The sequence below is a fragment of the Scyliorhinus torazame genome, chromosome 17, assembly GCF_047496885.1.
Source record: "Scyliorhinus torazame isolate Kashiwa2021f chromosome 17, sScyTor2.1, whole genome shotgun sequence".
Taxonomy (NCBI): domain Eukaryota; kingdom Metazoa; phylum Chordata; class Chondrichthyes; order Carcharhiniformes; family Scyliorhinidae; genus Scyliorhinus; species Scyliorhinus torazame.
Window position 1 is genome coordinate 139,491,048 of NC_092723.1, and position 12,404 is coordinate 139,503,451.

The 12,404-nt window shown below is 47.9% G+C and overlaps 1 protein-coding gene across 3 annotated transcripts in view; it reads right to left on the bottom strand.

Annotated features, from left to right (window-relative positions):
* Positions 1 to 12,404, bottom strand: part of ern2 (endoplasmic reticulum to nucleus signaling 2) — a 130,904-nt gene that overhangs the window by 37,406 nt on the left and 81,094 nt on the right. For 2 of the 3 annotated variants that reach the window (XM_072481165.1, XM_072481164.1), the window contains exons 7-11: positions 9,988 to 10,089; positions 9,541 to 9,802; positions 8,408 to 8,486; positions 7,984 to 8,143; positions 4,241 to 4,359 (exon numbers count right to left, since the gene is read on the bottom strand). In XM_072481165.1, the coding sequence (XP_072337266.1) occupies positions 4,241 to 4,359; positions 7,984 to 8,143; positions 8,408 to 8,486; positions 9,541 to 9,802; positions 9,988 to 10,089 (722 nt within the window). The remainder of the gene's footprint in view (positions 1 to 4,240; positions 4,360 to 7,983; positions 8,144 to 8,407; positions 8,487 to 9,540; positions 9,803 to 9,987; positions 10,090 to 12,404) is intronic. The other variant, XM_072481166.1, reaches the window with a different exon arrangement.

The window sequence follows — 12,404 nt, forward strand, 5'->3', positions numbered from 1 at the left end:
AAGAGCACCCTATTTAAGCCCACACCTCCACTCTATCCCCGTTAACCAGTAGCCCTACCTAACCATTTTTTGGACACAAAGGGCAATTTAGCATGGCCAATTCACCTAACAAGCACATCTTTGGACTGTGAGAGGAATGGGAGCACCTGGAGGAAACCCATGCAGACACGGGGAACACGTGCAGACTCCGCACAGAAAGTGACCCAAGCCGGGAATTGAAACTGGGATCCCGGAGCTGTGAAGAAACAGTGCTAACCACTGTGCTACCGTGCCGCCCCATGGATTACCCCATCCAGATTTACCCCATCTGTTCCCTTCGATATCTCAAAAACTTTGAGTAAGTCACCCCTTAACTGTCTAAATTCCAGGGAATGTAATCCTAGTTTATTTAACCTCTCCTGCAACTTGCCTTTTGGGAGTTCAAAAGGTGGGATGGAGAGCATTTACCACTCCAATTTTCATGGCATTGCACGACCCCAGCCTAATTAATTATGCAGTCAGGGGTTTCCCGACATATTGTCTGGTGGGGCGTACTGGATGGCATGTGCCCTGGCATCATATATGGCTGCCATATTTTAAAAATAAAGTATTTTGAGGTTTTTTTTTTAATAGTAGTCACATCAAAACAAAAGAAAAGGGGACAAAAACCCACAATGCAAAACACGTACATCACATAACAAAAGTCATTGCCAACATGGGAACAAGTAAGACCAGATGAGTTGGGGGGGAAATCCCCAACATGTTCTTTGAACAAATACAAGATTTGTCAACACGAAGTAGGATACAGTCAACAACACAGGGTTGCACAATACCCAGAGCCTTGAAGGAAAATAATAGAGGAATAAAAAATAACCCGAACCCCAGAGCCAAGGGGAAGTTACATTGACACCCACAATTCAAATCAAACTCCATTCCAAACCCAGGACAGAACAGACAACCATCATATAGCTATCGGACAATAAGGAGAGGGCCGAGTACCACACGTCTAAGGTAAACTTATCTTCTGTCCTCAGACCTCAAACCCTGGGTCTCCCATAGAAAATTAAGAGATTAAAAAGAATAAACAACAAGCAGGACCCTAGCTACTAAATCTCATTCACTGTATCTCAGGTCCAAGGGAAGAACAAACAACCAGGTTAACGAACAACGACATATCCTCTCAGGGGACACCAGAGTAGCTGTAAGGCATAGGACCAACACCAATATCACCAAATCACAGATGGCCAGGTGGAACCCCGCCCCAGGGAGGGGGATGGCTGTCATGGCATCCCCCAAAAGGGGAGGCACCCTGGGGGTAGAGAGGGCCAGTCCACCCGCCCAGCACCATGAAACCCGTCCTGAAAACCAGAACCATTCAGGGGTAAAAACTAAGGCTACCGCAGACCGCCTACTAAAAAGGCCTGCTCATTTGACCATGGCACCGTGACCTGCCATCTTAATATCTCACATATGCTCAGAGGAAAATCAAGAACAAGGAGAAAGTCTCAACAGAAGCCCCACCTTCAGGGTCTCTTAAGGGGAAGAAAAAAACCACGAGAAAGAACAAGAACTATCAGAACTAATTATTTGGATGATAAAGCTGCCTGGGCATGTGAAGGACAGGAGCCTACCAACTGAGCCACAGGGGAATCTCACTCCTACCTCAGGGAAAAAGAAAATAATAACCCTTGGATACAACATTTGGTCCATCCCAAAGTCATTAATCACCTCGGAACCAAATCCAGCCACACCGGCTCCCCCGATGGGTGCCCTAAAAATGGACATCACATTCCTTGGGAACAGCAGGATATTGAGTTCCAGCCTGGGCTAACTCAGCACCATCATAAAAGATTCGGGAGATTCTTTTTTTTTTAAAGGGACAATTTAGCGTGGCCAATCCACCAACCCTGCACATCTTTGGGTTGTGGGGGTGACACACACGCAGACATGAAATGAAATGAAATGAAAAAATCGCTTATTGTCACAAGTAGGCTTCAAATGAAGTTACTGTGAAAAGCCCCTAGTCGCCACATTCCGGCGCCTGTTCGGGGAGGCTGGTACGGATATTGAACCGTGCTGCTGGCCTTGCTTGGTCTGCTTTAAAAGCCAGCTGGGGAGAATGTGCAAACTCCACATGGACAGTGACCAGGGGCTGGGATCGAACCCGGGTCCTCAGCGCCGTGAGGCAGAAGTGCTAACCACTGTGACGCCAATCCTGCTCCATTCTTTTTTTAAATTTTGGAGTATCCAATTCATTTTTTCCAATTAAGGGACAATTTAGTGTAGCCAATCCACCTACCCTGCACATCTTTGGATTGTGGGGGCGAAACCCACGCAAACACGGGGAGAATGTTCAAACTCCACACGGACAGTGACCCAGAGCCGGGATCGAACCTGGGACCTCAGCGCCGTGAGGCAACAGGGTAAACCCACTGCGCCACTGTGCTGCCCACCCTGCTCCATTCTTGACAGTGAGAAACCCCATCTGATTTCCTCTTCACCCAGCATGCCAACCTCCTCCATCCTCCCCTCAAGGCCTGAAGCCCTGCACCATTTCTTAATTCCCCTCCTACCCTCTTTGCCACCTCGCCAAAAGACCCTGGCCACCAAGAGAACCATTTGCAACCTTCAGCGAGATGGTCCAATCCCTGGCGAAATCCCAGGATGAACGTCTAATCCCTGGGTGAAGTTGCTGCACCGAGAACAACCATCACCTGCTGCTGTGTGGAGAAGATCCATGTAGTTGATGTTCCACTCACCCAATCTACGTCGTGTTCCAGGTTCAGTCACTGAAAACCTCCCTCTTCTCTTCGGATCTCCGCAAGCTACCCAGGGCCTTCTTATGGGAAGTCTCAACTTTTATACGCAGTGTTGGTCCAAATGTGTTCTGGGCCAGTATGATTTCTCTGGCATCACGGACGATTGGGCACAGGTTGCACGAGTCCAGTCAGGGCTTCATTTGCATCTCATTAGTTTCATATTGGCGTCTGGTGGGAAATGTGACTTGCCACGGCTGGGAGTAGCGGATGAGCCTAACATCATTTCACACTGAAATAAAACTGATTTTTCGACCTCTTGTTGCCTTCACCCACACCTACACCCACTGTCTGCCATTAGGTCTGATGTAGGCAACATGGGAAAATCTCGCTCCAAGTTACATTCTAGTAAATCTGTGCTGCATTTCTTCAAGAGGCCAATACATCTTTCTGACAGTGTGGTGCCCAGAATTACTATGGTCTAACTATGACTTGGTATAGCTGAATCATTATTTCCACCTCCTTGTATTCTAATCCTCCAAATTTAAAGGTCAGTATTCCACTTGCTTTTTTAAATTAATCCTTGTGTGTTCAGTAAATTTGGCTTTCTATTCCATTATACAAGTTACTAATGGACACAGTGAATAGTTGAGGTCATACTTATTAAATTTTATAAATTTAGAGTACCAATTATTACTTTTTTGCCAATTAGGGCAATTTAGCATGGCCAATCCACTTAACCACTGTGCCGCCTTGTAGTTGAGGTCTTAACACGGATCCTTGTGAGATACCATTATTAACATTAGAATCTCTGCCCATTATGCCGATTCTCTTTGTGTGGCACTCAGTCAATTTCCTAGTGAGATCAATAACATACCTTCAATTACATTAGCTTCAACTTTAGCTAATAGCCTCCGATGAGTGATTTTATCAAATGCCTTCTGCAAGTCCATATAAATAACATAATAACATTGAAAGACTTTCCTGCATCCACTACTTTAGTCACATCTTCAAAAAATTCAATCAGATTCATCAGGCCCCACCTATCTTTCAAGGCTATGCAGAGTCTGCACGTTCTCCCCGTGTCTATGTGGGTTTCCTCCGGATACTCCGGTTTCCTCCCATGGTCCAAAGATGTGCAGGTTAGATGGGTTGGCCATGATAAATTGCACTTAGTGTCCAAAAAGGTTAGGTGGGGTTACTGGGTTACAGGGATGGGGTGGAGGTGTGGGCTCAAGTGGGGTGCTCTTTCCAAGGGCCAGTGCACACTCGATGGGCTGAATGGCCTCCTTCTGCACTGTAGGTTCAATGATGCGCCATGATACCCTTCAAGGCGCTATATAAGTGCAAACCATTGTTATTCTATTTTACAATAATGTTTGATATATTCAGCGCAGATTATGGTTTACATTTAATTGTTTTCGAGAATTAAAATGCACCAGAGGCACGAAAGGACATCGGAACACATCAACATAGAGCAATAAAGTGAGTTGCTTGAAACGTACTTCATCGAGAGTCCTGGTGTTAGTCTTTGTAGTGATGACAGCTTCATCATTCTTCTTCAGTGGATCTGGAAATGTCCTCAATATTGTGGTGTGTGCTACTGGTGGCAGCTCATGGTGACCTTCAAATAATAAAAATCAAATAGGCTGCTTGATTCTTGGAAATAAAAGAACTCTAACACAATATCAAATTAAAACTTGGTGTACAAGATAGCACTGTATATAAAGTTTACACAGATGTTTTTTAAAATAATAAATTTAAAGTACCCAATTCATTCTTTTTCAATTAAGGGGCAATTTAGCGTGGCCAATCCACCTACCCTGCACATGTTTGGGCTGTGGGGTTGAGACCTATGGCAGACATGGGGAGAATGTGCAAACTCTACACAGACAGTGACCCGGCGTCGGTATGGAACCTGGGTCCTCGGCACCATGAGGCAGCAGTGCTATTTTCACAGATAGTTGTACAACACAGAAACTACAAGCTGTTCACTCAGTGCCTGCCATATACCTGTTTCACATATGACTGCAGGTGTATTTATCTAGTTTACAGATATAGAAGTCATTCAGCCCTCAAGAACGCTCTGCCATACAACTTGAACAAGGTTTATCTGTACCGAACTCACCGTCGTTGCATTTCACACTTATTCATCGTGGGGTAAGCACAACATAAAGGAAAACAAATTTTGTTCAATTTGGATGGAGTATAATTTCTCAGATGACTAATCCATCTTTAATAAAAGGGAGATCTCACAGCATCTTAAACAGTCCTACTACTAAACTAATAACAATCATGTTGTCCTAAAGATCTTGTCACTTTGCTTTCACTCTATTCCAAGACATGTGGCACCTAATGTGGTTTGCATAAAGTTACATTCACTACTATTTTAATGGAGGCCTTAAATCAGACTTGTCCAACCTTTTCTCATGGGGGGCGATACACCTTCCACACCCTCTCTCTCACACAAGTGCACAGGCATGCATGCTCGCATTTTCTCTCGTGCACATGCATGCTCATATTCTCAGGCATGCTCACCGTCTCACACACACGCATGTGCACTCATTCTTTCTGGCACTCATGCAACGGCACACTCATCCTCTCGCGCGTGCACTCACCATTTCTTGCACACACCGCACGCGCTCACCCTCTCGCATGCACGCTCAACTCTCTGACTGCATGCTTACACTCTCTCTTGCACGCTCGACCTCTCGCACAAGCACGTGCATTTGCCCTCTTGCGTGCACGTTCACCCACACGCCCTCACCCTCACATGCACCCACCTTCACCCCTTGTGCCCATCCTCTCTCTCTCGAGGGCACTTGCCATCTCACTCGTGCCCGCCTTCACGCATACGGCCCTCGCACGTGCTCGCCATGTGCTCACCCGCTCTCATCTACTGGGACGCGCTCACCCTCTCTCATACACGGGGACGAGCTCATCCTCTCTCATACACGGGGACATGCTGACACTCTCATACACGGGGACGTGCTCACCCTCACTCATACACGGGGACGTGCTCACACTCTCTCATACACGGGGACTTGCTCACCCACTCTCATACACGGGGGTGCGCTCACCCTCACTCATACACGAGGACACGCTCACCCTCTCTCATACACGGGGACACGCTCACCATCTCTCATACACGGGGACGTGCTCACCATCTCTCATACACGGGAATGCGCCCACCCTCTCATACAAGGGTACACGTTCTCCCTCTCTCATACACGGGGACACGCTCACCATCTCTCATACACGGGGGTGCGCTCACCATCTCTCATACACAGGGACGTGCTCACCATCTCTCATACACAGGAATGCGCCCACCCTCTCATACAAGGGTACGCGTTCTCCCTCGCTCATACACGGGTACACGCTCTCCCTCTCTCATACACGGGTACACACTCACCCTCGCTCACACGCACGCCCTCACCCTCTCTCATACACGGGGATGCGCTCACCCACTCTCATACACAGGGATGCGCTGACCCTCTGTCATACACAGTGACGCACTCAACCTCTCTCATACACGGGGACACGCTCACCCTATCTCATACACAGCGATGCGCTCACCCTCTCTCAAACAAGGGGACAATCACCCTCTTTGATACAGGGGGTCGCGATCACACTCTCCCATACACGGGTACGCGCTCTCCCTCTGTTATACGTGAGACGCGCCCACCCTCTCTCAAACACGGGGGTGCTCTTACCATCTCTTATACACGGGGACGCCCTCACCCTCTCTCATACACAGGTATGTGCTCTCTCTCTCGCAAACATGCAGATGTGCTCACCCTCTCTCATACACGGGTACACGCTCATCCTCTCTCATACACGGGTACATGCTCACCCTCTCTCACACGCACGCCCTCACCCTCTCTTATACACGGTGACGCAATCACCCTCTCTCATACACGGGTACACGCTCACCCTCTCTCATACACGGGGATGCGCTCACAATCTCGCACCTGCACGCCCTCATTCTCTCTCATACACAGGGACATGCTGACCCGCTCTCATACAGGGGGCCGCGCTCACCCTCTCTCAAACAAGGGGACGCGCTCACCCTCTTTCATACACGGGGACGCAATCAACATCTTTCATACAAGTGGACACGCTCACCCTCTCTCATACACGGGGACGCGTTCACCCTCTCACACGCATGCACTCAGCCTCGCTCAATATCCATGTGCTCAGCCTCACATGCGTGCTACCTGCTCTCATACACCTGCGTGCTCACTTTCACTCACACCTATGCACATTCAGCCTCTCACACACACACGTGCGTGCTCACCCTCACACTCAAATCACTCACCCTACCACACACTCACCAACCCTCACACTCACTTACTCACCATCACGAACAAAATCAGCTTGGGGGTGGGGGTAGGTGTGATGAGAGCTGGAGTGACACCTGGGGCCTTTTGGCACACCATTGCGGGTGCCCGCCAAGGCGAGGGATGGGAGCCGGTTGGAAGTGGGGAAGAACTGGTGGAACGCAGGGAGGACACGTGGAGGATTGGGGAAATGCAGCTGGGCCAGAGCACCTGTAACCAGGGAAAAGCGGCCGCCGCTGAGGAAAATGGCCATAGCCAGGCCTGAGCACAACAGGGGGGGAATGTGACCACAGTCGGGCCAGAGCACCGGCTGTGGGAGGGAAATGACCACAGCTGAGCCAGAGCACCGCAGGGGGGAAAGTATGGTGAACGTATGCTCCCGAGTCTCTCAATATATCTTCAAATACTCGCAGGTGCCAGTGTTCGTTGCTCCTCCAATCACAGCCTGTTTCTCTCTCGTATTTGAAGCTGATAAGCTCACAGGGGAGGAAAACAGGCAGTGATTGGGGAAACAGACCCTGAAGGAATCTTCAAAATCACTGAACCGTCTTACCAGCATTTTCAACAATTGTTCCGGGCTCACATGAAGGGCACACAAGCCTGCCTTAAATTAATGTATGTCAGCACACATCAGTTGGGGGTACTCTCATTTCTGAGTCAGAGGGGTTGTAGCTTGGAATCCCACAGCAAGAGTTTGAGCTCCGAGACTGATATTTCATTTATTTTCCTGCTTTCAGAGGTATTAGCTCCCACCAACTCACGGTGCGGAAGTTAGCATTGCGGAAGAATCCACATATCATCACTATGGAGAGGGCCAGTGTACAAGACTTGTGTTTTTTGATTGAGGCATATGGTTAAAGATCATGAGTTTCCTGGTCATTACAAAGATTGGGAGATTAATTACATACCTATGAACAACCATTGATTCTTAGCATTACCAGATGAGAGGATATTCCCCTGTGGATATTTAACATGAGTGCTTGGAGTTCTTTCACACGCATCTCCCTCCCGCACAGTGACATCATCGGTCCTGGGGCCATCAACACGGGCAATAGTGATTCCACGAGGCTGGGGAGAAAGGCAGGAAGTTGTTTATTTTAGATTAAAACAAATACCCAATGCACCATTCTCCAAGGCCGAGTAAGCTGATGGAAGATAAGGAAGGTACTTTTTGTCCCAAGTGCATTCCCCGATACTCGTGAAAAACAAGGTTTTGTGTTGACATTTACACGTTTCATAGAGACTCACTGTTGCATTCCAGTGCAATCTCGATCAGCCTGGAGCAAGTAACTTCACAATGGTTCACTGGCCATCATAGAATTATATACTTACCACTACAGCGACACCTTCATGGACCAGTGATGCTGAGGCATAGAAGGCAGATGCATGTTTCCCGACATAAAGTGTGGGACTGTAAGAAGAGGACAAAGATTCAAATACTCGGTATGTTTAATTAGTGGAAAATCATACATGCCCATTTTCAAGAACTTAAAATAAAAATGACTTCAGTTAATGGCACTCATTAACCCAGCTGAAGTATTGTACAAGAGATAGATTGTAACACTGGTCAAATTTCTCTGCTTTAACTGTCATGCTGTATCAAGGTCATAGATATGTTTTTAAAAAATAAATTTTGAGTACCCAATTTCTTTTTCCAATTAAGGGGCAATTTAGCGTGGCCAATTCACCTACTCTGCACATCTTTGGGTTGTGGGGGTGAGACCCATGCAGACATGGGAAGAATGTGCAACTCCACACGGACAGTGACCCAGGGCCAGGATCGAACCCGGGTCCTCGGTGCCGTGAGGCAGCAGTGCTAACCACTGCGCCACCGTGCCGCCATAAATATCTGTTTTTGACCCAAGTTTACAGAATAAAATTCTGACATTGATGTTAAATAGCATAGATTAAAAACAATAAGGAAAACCTGCACAAATTCAATGTTGTGATCTATTATTGGGGCTCACTGATTGTAGCGTGAAGCACATTCAATGTACTGAGCAGAATTGTGAGTTTACTGATTGAGATACTGAAACAGTTCAGGCATGGATCAATGAGAATACTTTTTCCAAATTACATTCATCCTTTCCAGAATTACAGATTTGTACAATTTGGAAGAAGTATAATGAAATTATTAGAATGTATTAATTTCTGACCAGTCTCCCATCTTTCAACCTCTATAAGCTTGAGCTCATCCAAAGTTCTGCTGCCTGTATTCTAACCCGAATAAAACCCTGCTCACATTTCACCCTTGTGCTCGCTGACCTAAATTGCCTCCTGCTCCACTTGCCTCAATTGTAAACTCCCTATTCTTAAGTGTCAATCCATCATAGCCTCACCCCACCCAATATTTTTCCAACAGATTTTGCCTTTCATCCCATGTTATTTATTTGGGTGACGATAATGAAAACCAGTCGTTATCCATTATACATTTGGGAATTGGGATTAAGAAAGAATCAACTTACACTAGTTGTGTCTTTGTGGTGGAGGGTTGTTTAGGAAATTGGTACTTCCACTTTATCATTCGGATGTCTTGAGAGTTAAATGTGAGATATCGCAGAGTTTCCATGGCAATGTTGAGATGAGGTATCCGGTGAAGGCTGTCCTGTTGCCAAATGAACATCCCCACTACGGGGGAGCCATAGTTCTGCATCCAAAGGACGTTACCCGACTCCCTGTCTACAGTCACCACCAAACCATCCCCGTTTGATGCAAAGTGAGCCATTTCTGCACAAATCAGGAACAAGGAGACTGCTTCAATTTCACTCTTCTAATGGTGATTTCAACTAATGCGAAACTGAAATTTCACTCAGGAAATGGACTTCAATTACATGGTTCAAAGATTTTAGCCAGCAGTGACTTCTTGAAATTAAAAAAAAAAGTTTCTTAATTAAAGCAAACGCGAAACTTACTGTAGTTTGTGTTCTCGTTGCATAGAGGGGCAGAATAATCATAGTATGTAGCATTCCAGTAGAGTTCGCGAGTTTTGGTGTCATACATGGTGATCATATATTCTGACAAGATGAAAAATGCAAAAATGTTCACTATATATCTTTAGAGTTTTTCTTTATCAATATAAATTAAGGAATATTACAGGGAATTAAATGTTGCTGGTAGAATGTTAGTCTTTCATCTGCAGGACTAAATGTCAGCTCAAATACAGTGGATGATGCTCCCTGACATTACACTTCAAATGACAGGAACTATGTGATCTTTTTAGTCAAAACTGTCCTTACACATGTATCCCATTGTATAATATATCCACTACTGCCAGTCATGAGGGAGCAACCCTTATTGAAAATGTGAAAAAAAACTGCACAGAGGGACCTTGATTTTGAAATCAGCAGACACGCACCTGCACTCAACACTGGCCGTGATGAAAACTGCACACAAACTTCCAGCAATCTGTGGCATGGATTTCACTTTCCCGATGTTAGTTTGAACCTGGTGCCAAAACGAAAGGATTTCCAGGCATCCACCAACAATTATGTCATCAAGCAGGGAAAGCAGCCAATCATATTGAAGTATTCTCACAAACCAGCAAGTAAAATTCAGCAATCACTTTTATTTGAATTTTAGAGCATGAAATAAATGATTGGGGCAACATTAAAAGTTAAAATGTTATAAACAAACTTTAAAAATAAATTGTTTACAGGTACAGTACCTCAAATTTGGCTATCCAAAAACAGGCGGTGTCTGAAAAACAGACACATTTTAAAGTGGGCCATACAGGAGTTTCAAATGAGTAAAGAAAACCTTGTTCAGGGATTTGCTCTATCGGTGCGGTGTATCTGTTTCACGTGCCTAACATTTTGAATAACATAACAACCCTTGATCCCACCCGACCCAGCTTGGAAAAGTTCAGTGAGTTGCTGCTCTGAGTGGTAGGAACTTTGTCAGGAGATGGTCGAACTCACACAGGAAGAAGAAAAAGACTCTTGCGGAATCCAATGAGGTAGAATATTAGGTTGTGCATTATACCTCTTCTTGCTACAGTATTGATTTTTGATGCCATTTGAAGCGCACCCAAATAAAAGCCCACAGGCTTAAATTCAAGCATTGCACTTATTTCCCAAAAGCCTTTAAGTTCAATGGGCACTGGCTGCCTTCTTGCAACGGGTCAAAGTCAATTTAAAGAGAGCTTTTAAAGAGAACTTGTACAATCTTGCACAAATTTAAAAAGTTTTCAGTTACAACTTTTTTTAAAAAAAACATAATTTCAGCTTGATTGATCAGAGGCATGATTCAACCAAAATTTTCAATTATTTTGGCGAGTTTGGCGGGGTGTTTCCTGCTGGCTTTCGGTATTCACCCACACTTGGGGCATGACCAAACCAAAAAAAAGGTCAGTTCTGGGCAGGAATTGAGGGCCCCTTGCTTGCGCTACAAATGGCAGGAATGACCCCGCTATCTAAAGGCTCTCTCTTTTTTGTGGCCCAGCTGGGAATGCTTCTCCTCCCCCCGAGACCGCACTCAGTCATTCCTGCACCCAGTTGGCACTGCCAAGGTGCCCAGCTGGCAGTGCCACGGTGACACCCTGCCCAGAGGCCAACGATCCCCCCCCCTCCCCCCCCCCTCCCTCCCTCCCTCCCCCTCCCCCCCCTCCCCCTCCCCCCTCCCCCCCTCCCCCCCCCTCCCCCCCCTCTCCCCCCCTCTCCCCCCCCTCTCCCCCCCCCTCTCCCCCCCCCTCTCCCCCCCCCTCTCCCCCCCCCTCTCCCCCCCCCTCTCCCCCCCCCTCTCCCCCCCCCTCTCCCCCCCCCTCTCCCCCCCCCTCTCCCCCCCCCTCTCCCCCCCCCTCTCCCCCCCCCTCTCCCCCCCCCTCTCCCCCCCCCTCTCCCCCCCCCTCTCCCCCCCCCTCTCCCCCCCCCCTCTCCCCCCCCCCCTCTCCCCCCCCCCTTCCCCCCCCCCTCTCCCCCCCCCCTTCCCCCCCCCCTCTCCCCCCCCCCTTCCCCCCCCCTCTCCCCCCCCCTCTCCCCCCCCCTCTCCCCCCCCCTCCCCCCCCCTCCTCCCCCCCCCTCCCCCCCTCCCCCTCCCTCCCCCCCCCTCCCCCTCCCCCTCCCCTCCCCCCCTCCCCCTCCCCCTCCCCTCCCCCCCCCCCCCCCCCTCCCCCCCCCCTCCCCCCCCCCCCCCCCTCAAGTGCCATCCTGTCTGGTCTCCTTTTGTGGGGACCAATACTGAACAGCACTCGCCTAAGGTCTCCGAGACTAAGGGATTCGATCCCAAAGCCTCAGGTAGATCAGGCGAGCGCATCTTAAAGTGAGATTGGCCGTCTCGCTCTAATATGCAGATTTGCTAAAAGTTGATCCTGCCCACAATGGGCGGGATTTAC